Source organism: Falco cherrug, chromosome 7 (assembly GCF_023634085.1).
Source record: "Falco cherrug isolate bFalChe1 chromosome 7, bFalChe1.pri, whole genome shotgun sequence".
NCBI lineage: Eukaryota > Metazoa > Chordata > Aves > Falconiformes > Falconidae > Falco > Falco cherrug.
In genome coordinates, this window is record NC_073703.1 from 36,042,503 (window position 1) to 36,056,386 (window position 13,884).

The 13,884-nt window shown below is 37.8% G+C and overlaps 1 protein-coding gene across 17 annotated transcripts in view; it reads right to left on the reverse strand.

Annotated features, from left to right (window-relative positions):
* MARK3 (microtubule affinity regulating kinase 3) overlaps nucleotides 1-13,884 on the reverse strand; it is a 63,568-nt gene that overhangs the window by 26,717 nt on the left and 22,967 nt on the right. For all 17 annotated transcript variants that reach the window (XM_055717314.1, XM_055717310.1, XM_055717312.1 and 14 more), the window contains 6 exons: nucleotides 10,423-10,471; nucleotides 9,620-9,685; nucleotides 7,045-7,115; nucleotides 1,532-1,588; nucleotides 384-620; nucleotides 177-296 (listed from right to left, as the gene is read on the reverse strand). In XM_055717314.1, coding sequence (XP_055573289.1) covers nucleotides 177-296; nucleotides 384-620; nucleotides 1,532-1,588; nucleotides 7,045-7,115; nucleotides 9,620-9,685; nucleotides 10,423-10,471 — 600 coding nt within the window. The remainder of the gene's footprint in view (nucleotides 1-176; nucleotides 297-383; nucleotides 621-1,531; nucleotides 1,589-7,044; nucleotides 7,116-9,619; nucleotides 9,686-10,422; nucleotides 10,472-13,884) is intronic.

Sequence of the window (13,884 nt, forward strand, 5' to 3'; positions counted from 1 at the left end):
CCAAATAAACATAATCTTAAAAAGAAATCATATGCTTCACTCAACAACCTCCCCTTCCCAAACGAACTCCAAATAAACTGTTCAGGAATGCTATGACAGTAATAAGTTACAGCTCAAAAATACAGTTTGCAAAATAGAAGACTTAGCTTTCTGATGCACCTTATTTGTGCCATTACCTCTAGAGTGCCTCTTTTTGTTGGGTTTAGCACCAGGAAACGTTTGAGGAGGTTTTCACAGTCTGTGGACATGTAGAAAGGAATCCTGTATTTTCCCCTTAGCACTCTTTCTCTAAGTTCCTTGGTAACAGAAGAACAAACAGTAAGTTGTAAGCAGCAAATCAATTAATACTACATAAACATGCCCAACGTCCTACAAAAACGCACCTTTAAGTTCTGTCCATCGAAAGGAAGAGATCCACTCACAAGAGTATAAAGAATAACACCTAAACTCCAAACATCTACTTCAGGTCCATCGTATTTCTTCCCTTGAAAAAGCTCTGGAGCAGCATATGGTGGGCTGCCACAAAAGGTGTCCAGTTTATTTCCGACTGTAAACTCATTGCTAAAACCAAAGTCAGCTATTTTAATGTTCATATCTGCATCTAGCAATAGATTTTCAGCCTGGAAGAGAAAGAATGGTTTGCAAAATGAACTTAAAATACTTGATTTACAATGCTATTGTCCATTTTTACTCATTCTTAAAAGGCAAAAAGCTGAAATATCTGTTAACATTCCCTTCCTTCCAAGGTCTTTAGGTATATCCCTTAGTTCAAAAATCTCTCTACAACAGCGTCAGGCTGTGGAAGCTGTTACGCTGCCTGAAAACTGTGTTATTACCATCTATCTGTTTTCTCCACAGAAACGCGTCCCGAGTTATTTTAACTTATATTTTGATCTATTAAGATGGAAAGATGTAGTTGTGCTAGCCGTATTTAATGTGGCATTTTTCCAAAAGCTTGGTAATATACATAATCTTTAAACTTTTTTCAAGTTCTTTTTTTTAATTGGTGGTGTTTTATCTGTGGTTTGTTGGCTTTGAATTACAAAGCTATGATATATTGAACAAGTTATTTGGCATTGCTATTAATATGAAAGGCACAGTTTAATGAAGGGATATACCATTTCATGCCAAGCTACAAAGAAGCCATACTTCAGCTTCATCATCACAACTGGTAATTCGTTTTGTTTGAGACCAAAACTTGTCATATCTCTATGAAAATAATTTAAAAAAAAAAAAAAAAAAAAAAAAGATCTCATAGCTTAACACTGACTTGCATGGGATTTTAATCTGACCACAGGGTGAGAAGCTATCTTTCAGCAGCCATTAAATTTCTGTATTTAAAAGCCTTACAAATCCTCTCCCCTTTATTTGAAGTTGTTCTATACTATAAACATTCCCCAAAACTTGTTATAATACATGCAAGAAAAAATAAATCAGAAAGCTTAATATACACTACATTTTATCAGCACAAATATTACACCCACAGGTACAGAAGCTGACACACACACTTCACACACTTTTTCCTACTCACCTTGAGATCTCTATGAACAATATGCTTTTGATGGCAATACTGCACTGCAGATACTATCTGGATAGAAAACAAACCCAATTATATAAGTGACATCTCAAAGAAACAGGAGTTTTAATCAAAAGTTCAATATTTACTACTAAAGTTGACATGTACTTATCCACTCAGAACTACTTAACCAACTACTACAGTGACCAGCATATTTGGGGAAAAGCTGCTAAATAACTTGGGTGTTTGTTATTTGATCTATTTGTTTTCTACTACACTTGAAAGAGGATTTTGTTTTTCCTGTGTGGCTAATTATAGACCAGTAGAAGCAATGACTTTCAGAAAGGTTACTGAAGTCTCTCCATACCAATGCTGTATACAGCTATAAAAGCTTTCCCTCTAGACTGAAGTTTTCCAGTTCCTCTCCAAAGGTGATTTTTCATGCTGCAGCATGGAGAGAAAAAGGTAAGAAACGGTCTGGAGAAACTACTGGGAAACAGATTGTTTATCAAAATTTATGCAGTGTGAAGCAACTATGCATCTGACTGAGGTCTGCTGTCTGAGTGCATATCGTTTATTGTATTTTGTACTGCACAGGAGCAGCAAGCACAATGGAAAAAAAATCTGTGTCTCTCAAGTGTAACAATTTCTTCAATCATAATTTGTAAATATCATTAAGTTTTTCCTGCTTTATACAGCAAATTATACAAGCTACTCACATAGCACAATGTCCTAGTACACTGCTTTAATCATAAGCACTGCTGAACTCTATGTCTTATTGTCACATGACTGCAAATGTGGTCAAATACATTTTACTGTCATGCATATGTGGTCAGAATTGAGGCAGATGCTATGACTTCTTAAAAATAAGTGGAACTGTACATAATTTACTGTAATAACTATGCTTAATGATTGTATTTCCATTCTTTGTTAAAGATCAAGATGATTTCCAACATAGAAAGATAAGGTATCACTACTGTTACAAAAATAACTCATGATCAGACTGACCAGCTTAGCATAACGATCTTCCTGTACTGTTAAGAAGCGATGGCTCTCTCTCCCAGCATTTTGGACAGGTCAAAGCAAGATTCTGGTGGGTCAAAGAACTGACCTACCAGTCAGTTTTACATTTGAAACTTGAGCACCAGTGTTACGATCTTTGTGCCCCTGTATTATTGAATCATTCACATGCAAAACGCCACTTTAGAAACCAAACAGTCTATGACAAGTTGAAATATTTCCACTCTCTACACTTTCATTCTGTTTTTACTTGTTCCTTTATGTATTGGCTCCCTCTTTCAGACTCCCAAGTTCAGCTTTTTACAGTTACTGAAACTGTGAAAGTGCTCCCATGTCACCACTTGTATCACCCTTTCAATTTTCCTTCCTTTCTTCTCTGCTACAACTACTTCAGCACCAGTCACAAGCTCACTCTGCAGGGGCTTCCAAGGCTGACAGCATGACAAACACCTCAAGCTTTATTCGGGACTGCAGAGACTCAGCACTATACCACTCGCTCCTAAACTCCTTTCACTTTGACTGTCTAAGGGTTGAAGGTCTAGCGGATGATCAATCAGTAGTTTCCTTTGGAGGCGCTTTTGAACTACTCTGCATTGCAAAAAGATAGCACAGATTGCAGAAGTGAGTCCAACCTAAATGGAAGGGAAATAATGCAACATGTATGACATCAATAATTGAAGAACAGCAGTCAAAAACTGAATAAACAACAGCACAAAGCATGGCTGCACTGGATTGACTCCCTTGTCTTCCACCTTCCACCACTTCCCATCGACAGCCCCCTACCCCCAACCTACTTGAGCATGAGAAGTTTGCTGGTGCTTGGCAGGTGAGCAGAAGAGAAGAAACGGAACACCTTTTTGCTAGAGGTGACAATTGGCACATTAACATACATTTCTTGGGAGGGATTTAAAAAAAAAAAGGTATAATCACACGTTTTAAAAAACAAGTTAGAACAAGTTACCTCTAGACAGAGAAACAATTCTTCATAAGGATTAAGTGACAAGAGGATAGAGAAATGACCTCTCAAGGTCCCTTCCACACTGCCACAAGTATTTTGTTACTTAATTGCAACATACAAGACTGACTTTGTGGACTTTTTTATTCTCCAAGATCTGTCCTAACATCTACCAGTATTAAAAATTCTAGTTTCTGCAAGGAAACAGGGGAAGACTGAAGGAGGCTGGGTCTTACTGGCTGCAGTGAAGGAACAGAGGGAACTCATACACATGAATTTTGGGAGGCCCTCTACACTGAGTCTTGGCTTCCCATTTTTGCATTAATTTTTATCCAGACAGGCAGATTTTTATATGGAAAAAGGATGGTAGGATGGAATCAGAACTGCTTGGAAGCCTGCACTAAGGGAAGAGAAACGAAGTGACATTAAGAATGCAAAATGTTCTGGATTTGAATTTCTCACACATGGCTGCACAAAAGGAGTTTGAAATGGAGAACTGCAGAGCACAGCTACATTTTCAGTGTTTGTACCCTCTCTCGTGTTACTTGTCAAGCATGACTGGAATAATGCGATCACTGTCTTTTACGTTCTTTTTTCCTGCTAAAACCCTTAAGTATGCATAACAAAATGGACCAAAAACGCAGTATTTTTTTTAACAAGCAAGGAGGGGAGAATTACCAAATTCTGTTCTTTGCCTGCTAGAGAGGAAGTACCTCCTCAGACAAAACACAAGTGTTTGATCCAGAAATCACATCTACTGAAAGAAGAAACATGATCTGAAAACAAGATATAATACAACCTATTGTAAGAACTAAGTTCAATATCATGGCACAACTGTTTCTTCAGTTTGAAGAGAGCCACCGTCTGTTAAACCAGTTAGCAAATTAAAAAAAAAAATCCCTATTATGTCATGTCTCTATCTAACATAAGAACAGCTGCATTGAATCAGATAAAAGGTCTACAGAGACCATTCTCCCTCCAACAATGGCTAAAAGCTGTAAGAAGCTATTTGGGGACTACAGTAAGATGAAATTAATATTATGACCTGTAAACCCAGTACGATCTAGTTTCCTTTAACTGTCCCACAGCCAGAGTCCTAGTGCCTTATAAATCCCAAGCTCTGATCAAAACTGCCTGATTTCTGTTCTCTGTGCATCCCCTTCTCTCTAGCAAAGTGCAATGAGCTTGTGGTATAGTTTCTCTTGTCAGGTTATTACTAGAATTACTGGGTTCTTTTCCCCCCCAGGCAGTCATGCTTTTGAAGCTCTCAAGAACCACCCATTTTTGAGATCAAGATCCTCTAAAATTGGTTGAACTTACTAGGTGGGAAGTCAGCTGCTGAGGGAGGACAGAACACAGCTGCCTATGCTACGAGACAAGACTTACAAGAAGAAACTGAAAACACTTATGTGTATTCCAGTGATTCAAATGAGGTCCCTGTATTACAAACAGCATTTTAGTCTACTAAAGTACAAAAAAAAATTTCAAGCTGAGAATCTGAAGTACATAAAATCAACTCTTGATAGGTCAAATACCCAGCTCAGCAGATAACTACATTTTAAATTCATTCCCTTCATATTGCTTTTCAAAAACAAAGTTAGACATATCCTGTTTTACCCATATTATCCCATAAAATTAAGCACTAAGTGTACCTGTAAAACTTGTTTGACTTGTTTTCACTTAAAGAGGAGTCAAATTGTTTCGAAAAAAATAGGTAACTATTGAACAAATGCACAATTTCAATGGAATTACTGCAAGATCTTTTTCCACACAGCTCCTGATAAAAGAAACTGAGGACACAGAGCAGAGCACTGTACCAGTAGGAGTTTTCAGTATTGACATCTGAGAGAGAACAGCAAATCCTCTCAAGTTACTCTTGAAGCTCTTCAAGTGACATTACAAACAGCAAGGCAACAGTCTAAGATTTAGAAGAGATGGCTGAAACAGGAATGATCGCTCCACAGCCCATCATATCTACTCCAACACAGCAGAGAAACATATCAGAAACCCTCAATCATAAAGGAAAGTTCTCTACCCGCCAGAGTATGCAAGGGAGGGAAGCAGCTCTAAAGAGACATGTAAGATTTTGTTGAAGATGAAGAAAAATTTTCCTTACTATCAAGCTGCAGAACTCCAGTAATCACAAATCATTGCTGGGGATATAAAGTCTGCAGCAGCTTTTTTTGGATTGCTTGGGTTTTTGGTTGTTTTGTTTTGGTTGCAGTTTTATTTTTCTCCTCCCCCAAAAACGATTAAAGAGGGTAAATAAAAGATTTGAAGACAAAACAAAGGAACAAGGATTTTACAGAAATACTTTTGTTGCCTCCTTACATTGGGTTAAATACATATCTGTTTTTCTTTACTTTCATTGCTACTTTTGAGCTTATTGCCTATATTGCTTTCACACAATTCTTACTACATGAGACAGCGGGAGCAAAACAGTTGTGGCAGTTTCCTAGTTCCCACATTTTTCCTTTTGGTCACACTACCCACACCACAGAAGTATGAAAAGTTTTCTTTACAAAACATTTTGTGAAAGTCATTAATGAATTTGCTGCAGATCTATTACGTTAAATTTCTTCTACTTTTGTATGGCTATGCCTAAGAAGTGAAGCTATCAGAGCCTCCCCTTCCAACAGTGAAACTGACTTGACAGTGTTGCAATTCACCTGTTTAAAACCCCTACATATCATTTAATAAAACACTCTTTGTCTCTATTCATTATTTTAAAGTGTCATTAAGCAGGAGCATAATTTTTATATTTATTATTTTTCACAACATTATCTAGGTTATCCAAGTGACCAAAGGGACGGAAATAATGTAGGCATTTACAAACTGCTGCACAAAAGCAGAAAGAGTACCTCAGACCAGTCAGACCTGCAAATAAAACTCTAGATGCTACAAGAGCAGATATTTGGATTTAAATTAGTTACACAAAAATATTTGGTTATATTTAATACTGCTTTACTGTAGAATAGAAATGCTTTTTATGCATCAATGAAATTACAACATCTTTGCAGGGCCAGTTTATCCATCATAAAGAAAGCTAAACTAACAAGATATTACTTTTCTGGGATTTTTTAGGACAATTATTAAAACTCCATCTTTTCATGGAAGTGGATGGATATGAACAGATCCCTGTTATATGCCCTGCCTGCATTTTGAAACTGGCCCGTTTGTTGCCTGTTACATTTGAGTGACTTCCAAAAATGTTACAAACCAGCTGAACCAAGGATATATGAAATCAGCCCAGAGGAATTGCATTTCAAAATGGAATACACTTCCAAACCAAGCAGCCACTGTGTTCTTGCACTCCTGGACACCCTGGCACACTGCACTAAGGAAACGAGCACCACTGAATGGACTAACCCCTTCAAAGTACTACTGTAACCCAATTTTTTCCTCATTCAAGGGCTACAAGTCCACAACATGCTGAACACTGCTAGAAGTCAAGCGCAAAGGACAGCTGTTTTAGTCATTTCAGCATTAAAAACTGGGGGGGAGGCGGGAGGGGTGGGGGGATAAGGTTGATGTTTAGGAATGTTATACATACCTGTCTAAATTTAGCTCTAGCCTCCTTTTCCTTCATTCTTCCATGTGCGACCAGATAGTCAAACACTTCTCCTACAATTCAATAACGAGATACATTAATGTCAATTTCAGAATCTAGAGATTCCTGCCTAGCAGTTGCCCACAGCAGCTTCACTGGAATGACTGTACTTCAAGCTTATGATTACAGGTTAGCCCAACAGACCAAGGCACAATTGCCATGTAATTTACTACACCATCATCTCTTATACAAGAAAATAATGAATGACTGGATATAGGCAAAAAACCAAAACCATTTCCTAGCAGTTCTTTATGATAGAAACTGAGCAGCATACTTCTGTTTTATAAATAAAGATGACATGCACCACTTCACAGACTTTCTCACAAGGGTTTCTTTCTTTTGCCCCACAAAAAGTTTCATATATGAGAACACCTGATGATGTTTCTCAGTATTGTCACACCAGCACTAGAATTTTTCATTGTGCATGTGTATAAAATTGTTCTAACCAAAAACAGAAATCTTAGCTTTAACCTAGCCTTGGAAGAAGTACCCACAAGGAAGGTCACAATAATAAGCGTAGCAGGACACACTGATGTAATCCATCACACAACCACCAGATCTATAAGATACACTCAGAAGGATTGCTCCTGAACAAGCCCAATGTTGTCTAGCTGTGAATGACTAAAGAAGATTATTGAAGTAGTACTTAAAGCAGTACTAAAGACCTGTTGCATTTTGCTTTTTTTCCCTTTAACCAATCCAGCCATTTCGAAGCACATCAATACAGACTACAACATTTGAGCTTTAGGTGCAGCCAACTGGCCCATGGAACACTGACAGGTTTGAGACAGCACAGATTTTCTTTACTTAAAGCCAATAGTCACATACATAAGAAATCTTACAAACACAGACTGGTACACGGTTTCAAGAACTCTGCTAATATACAAAATAAAAAACGTAGAAGTGGATCAAATATCTAAATATTCTCTACTGAGGAAGAAAACATTGCTTTGCAGACAGCCACCTCACAAGGGAAGAGTTGAGTAACTTCACATTTATTTTTGAAAAGAAGCAACTCCACCAAATTGGAGGAAAAACCCCAGAGTCATACAACAGGAAAAGCAACAACTGAGCAATCTGAGGCAATATCAGAACTTTCCTAACAGCTTTATTTCCCTCTGTAGTGTATTATTTAATACTCAGCTTGGCTAGCTCTCAGCTGTATGTCACAGCTGTTTCTTCAAAAACCTTGAAGGAAAAAACCTGAACACTTCTCCATAATTCAGGGAGAATGGCACCAAATTTATCCCATTTATGCAAAGTGTTGCAGTTGTAGCAACAGTTTCTTTCATCCTGTAGCCACAGAGTTCATACGTATCATGTGCAACCAGTATCTTGATAAAGAGGAAATCTGGGAAACTGATGCCTGCCACTGAGATGACCAGCCATTCCTGTCTTGCACAGCACTGCACAGGCAAAGGGTACTACTCACAGTATCCCTCCACTACCCTAAGAAAGATCCTCACTGCTTTAAAGAATCTCTGGCCTTCTTCCTCCTAGAAGCTAATCACTAGATGGCAACAGGACTTCACTTTTAAGTCCATCAAACAGCCCCACAGATGCCTCCAAAACCACCTGTATAACCAATATTTTAAGAGTATTCTACCAACTCTGTTTCTGTTTAGATAAATCTTGGCTGAGCATTTAGGGAGCTGCTAGAAGAAAAGATAGGCAGGTAGAGAATCATTACTTAGTTCGCTGAACTTCAGGTAATCTAACATCAGAGTCAGAATTCAATGCTGATTTTCTCTGAAAAGAAGTCTCCGTGCCTCCCTCCCAAAACTAAAGAAAAGCCACAACTATGTGAGATTCCCAGCTGCTGATGCTAAAGGGTCACACTGACAAACTGAGCATTATTAGGTTTTAGTCAGCAAGGAGTAACTTAAGCCCAAATACCTTAATTCTAGCCCTGGTGAAAATACCTGACACTGCATGATGCATGCTTCCCACCTTTCTCAGCAATCAGCAATAAATGTTTGTTCCTCCTAGAATGGCATAAGGCTAAGCCTAACAATTCTTGGCGGCAGAAGGTCTGTGATTAATATATATCAAATGTTATCAATATCTAAAAAACAGAAGTTGCAGTGCTCATGCTTTTGAAAGCAACATTTAAAGAAACACAGAAATGTTTCACCCGAACATATTTTTGCTAAATATATGAAATAGGATGCCAGAGGTAGGGAGTGGAATGCAATAAATTGAGAAGGTTGGCATTTGTGATGGACAGGAACAATCAATGGCTGAATAAAGATTTCCATTACATTTGAGTTGTGAAAACAACCCAAATGTTACTAATTTGCAGTAAGTTCAGAAGCTGGTTTTACAAATTATAATTACTTATGATGCCCGAAGAAGCTCTAGAGAACACTAAAGATTTTGCTTAATATTTTACACTACCATTACATCAATATTTGCTGAAAAAGAAAGCAAAACTTTAAAGAAAACTTTAAAGAAAGCAAGTGCTTTTTCCCACTTGGCAATTTGTTTGTACGTGTCATCACAGCAGAGAGGTACTTACCTCCACTTGCATATTCCATTATTAAATAGAGAGTTTTTTCTGTTTCAATGACTTCAAAAAGCTTCACTAGAAAAGAAAGCCATTTATTAATCATTTAACTAGCTGCAGAGGTATCATGTTAACCCCACAGAGAATTCTGTCAGAGAAAAAAACCCCAAACTATTTGCTTGTTGCTTGACAATATCAGACTACTCCTCTAAAGAAGCTTTTCCCATCTAATGTTCCTAAATGGGAAATACTGTAACACATTTAGTCAACTCATACAGAGCACTCTGTCAAGAAAAAACACTTTGCTTCTGTTACATGAGAAAAGCAACTAAATTAAGCAGAACGTCCATGGATTTGATCATCAGCAATAGCCATTTTTATGCACTGAACTGGCACACATGATGACAAATGAGCTTTCAGTCAGTTTGCTGACAGTCCTTGAACAGTACTACATCATTTAAATGTACAATCCTGAACATTTTCTTGACCACTTCTTGGCTTTGTAATGTACTTATTTTTAATGACAGCCTGATTTCAGTCAAAACCAGTATTATATTCAAAAGGAACAAAATTAACAGTTAGTTATGCAAATAACTGTTTTGTGCAATGGGACCAAAAAAGAGTTGGGTTTTTTTGGTTGTTGGTTTTTTTTTTTAAAACACAGCTCTGAAAAAGTATTTATTTTACAGTATTTACTTTACAGTAAATTGACACCCTAGTGCAGAATCATCTTTTAAACTCATACCTCAACAATTGTTAACAGTGAAAAAGCTAAAATTTCTCCAGCTGGAAATTATGTGAAAGAAACAAGGTACCTATATTTGGATGATTTAAGATCTTCATTATTCTTACTTCTCTAAAGAGCTGAAATAAACATAAAACATGAAATAAGTTAACAAAATAGGTTCTTCCTAAAACCTGGTCATTTTGATATACTTATTTAAAGACAAAAGGCAAACATTACTATTAGCATTTCAATGCAGTTCATGAAATAAGCACTTATTTGGAGGGAAGAGTTAAGTGCCTGCTTCTTTTAACACCTCTCCCAAAGCAAGTCAACCCTCAAAAACCTGAGAACATCCACAAAGCTCAGGAGAGAAGTGATCCTAGTTCTGTGGTGTGCAGACTTTTCGGGCCAGAAAACCGTTACGAGTCCACACAGCTTCTTGCTGGCCAGAACATCTCAGGTGATCTTTCACCCCCTTCACAGAAAATACTGTTTCCAAAGTTTTGTGAACCCTCACCAGAGCACCTTTTGAAGACCACTGCGGAATGTTACCAGTATAAATTCAACATTCTTTGGTACTTCATTACAGCCATGGAACTACTGTGCTACAACCGGAACTCACAGGTGAGAAACCAGCGGCTTATATCACACAAAAAGTGTGTCACCCAACTACATCAGCAAGGAGCAAGTTTTAAGGAGAGGTGGGGAGGCAAGGCTCCCCTCCACCCCCGGCTCTTCAGAAGCATTCCTGCAAGGTGACTGAGGCACAGTAGCATGTAGTCCTGGGTCTGTCACCACAGCTCCACTGACTCATCGCCAGACATCCAGCCTCCAAGCCTGCTCAGCCAGTACAACACGCTGAACATACTTGCCAAAATTAATAGGGCAGAACGCAAAGAGTGTTTTCCTGACCCCAGCAGAGAGAAGAAACACCATTACTTCAGTGGTACAGTCTCAAAGGGATCAGCCTGCTCCCACCCTCTTCACCATCCACCTTCTGATGCAACAGGATGGTACTGCTTCCCTTTATGCAAGCACTGGTGTTAACCCAGACTGACACACAAGGTCCAGAAATGAATTTAACAGAAAAATCTCACGAAACACAACTTACCCGAATAAAACCTTCATCTCTAAGTCTTTTGTGAGAAGCTCCCTTGCCCACCCCAGCACATCTGTTTTGGCAGGATGGATGACAACTGCCCATTTCAAGCTGCAGCATGATGTCACATCATCGGTGCTGCATCCAGAGACTACGTACCGACAGAAAGGATCTTGCTCCCCGCCCCAACACTAACACTCATGTGAAGAGGGTTTTGCTTGAGTAGAGATTTGCAAAGAGTTCAACACTGCCTGTCACACTGAGTAAATTTTGCCCTCCTACAACTGGATGACAATATAGGAATGGCAAATGAAACTGGTCTATTACTGATGAGCTGTTAATTATTTTCACCTCTAAAAACTCTTATGCAAAAAAGACAAAAAGACAAGTTAATTCTAAAAATGCCATTGATGTTTCTACTGCAATATAAAAGATTGCTTTTAATGAAGTTGGTTAAAAACAGATGAAGTAAAAGTAGTCCCACTTCCCCCAGAAAAGACCCAAGATAAAAAATTATTATAAAACAACCTTTTAAGTGCAAATACTATTGTATTTGGAAAACCCAAAGAATTCTAGGCAATACGCTGTAAGGCTGTCAAACATGTAGCTGTTCTCCCTCTGCAGCTCCCCCCATGCCAGCCCAAGACTCCAGAGGGCTGATGTTCTTAAGCCTTGATTATTTTTTAACAGCATGCTTCAAAATGCAGAAGTAATCAAGAGGTTTTATAATAAACCTAACATCAACTTCTACAGGCATACCAGTAACGTTAACAGATCATATTGAATTTAGTATAAAGAGACTGAAGCAGAACAAGAGTCCACAGCAACACAGACATGGGAGACAAGAAAGAGTTTTGTAAATAAGAGACAACAGCATTGTTATTAAGAGTAAGGAAGCAAAAAGTGCTGCTGCGAGACTTGCCTCAGGTCAGATTTCAGATAAAATGAAGACATTTAATATGTCTACATGTATTACTAACGACTCAAAAATCTGTAGGTGTACTTAATAAAAGCAAAAAAAAAAAAGTGAAACATTGGAAACAAAGAAAACAACCAAAGATTCAACAAAACTAAATCCTTGTGCCTTTGTCTTTTAACAAAACAAAATGCAGAGGGTGGGAGTTAAATAAATAAAGGGGAGTTGGTGGTGTCACAATTTGGAGACCAGCTGTTCTAAGCATTCTCTGCTTTCTGATGTTTCTAGAAAGGCTAAGATTTGGGGAGTAAACCTCACTGCACTGCCCAACAGCCCTTCCCCCCCATGCTACAGCCACACCTGTGAATGGTACACTACCTGAACACAGAGTAAAATCAAAGTTTTCCAAATGCTTTTAAAAATCTTATTATCATTATCTAGGTTTGCCTGACACTTCACCAGATGACAAGCTGCTTCAATGCAATCAGGATTCATCAAGTGAGCTTTTGGCCATGCAAAATAAGTTTCAAAAACTGTGCATGCGTGTTTCCCTCTTCCCCCAGAGAAGTAAGTAAATTGCCTTTTTCTTTTTTTTTTTTTTTTAAAAAAAACTATGTTATTTCTGGAGCTTTTTCATATGTTATTATACAAGGTAGACTACTTCACCATCTCTCTCAATCATCAGAAATTTAAAAGCACCTGAATCCATAGCATTTTTCTTACTCTTCATTCAGTTAATCTGAACTGGTCTACAATATATTCTGAATTCTCCATTAATACTTTTAATCACAGTTTATATAACTGAAAGCCTCTGGTCAGCTTTTAAATTTCTGAAGACAGTTTGCTTAATTCACTCTCAATTGATTGTTGATATCTTCCACTCCAATACTCAGATAAAGCCTATTGGTTTAGATTCTCACCAAGGGCAACTCCACTGCTGCACAGGTAAAGACCTTGGCTGTTATTCAGCCGTTAGCCTATTTATCATCATGTCACACACACCCCAAAAAAAGATGCATTCACAGGATTAAGTATGGGAATACAGGCAGTCATAATTAATGCCACCAAACAAGAACAGTCAGCTAAGGGTAATACAGAATAAGACAGTAAAAACGAGGCTAAAATTCACAGTATCATCATCATGTAAATGAATATATTCACTCCCTTTTTTTTAATAAATTATGCTGACTTGGCTGGAGCTACCTACTTCCTCTATTATACACTGTACATTCTGATGGTCTAACGTGATAAAGGATCTAAATATAACATTTGTCCACAAGATGACTACTCTGCATTACTGACATAAATGAAGCATGTCAAAACGTAGCTTCTACATATAAGCCATTTGTTGAAGTGAGTGACAAGAAAACAAGCTTTTTAAGAAAAGACTATTTTTGTCTCAGAGGAAATTAAAAACATAAATACTTGAGAATAGGATATAACCACCAACAAATTCTTTATTACACTTTTAGTTAAGATAAATACACTTCAGACTGTGCTCCCCTCATCAGTTTAAATGTTGTGTGGCACTTTTG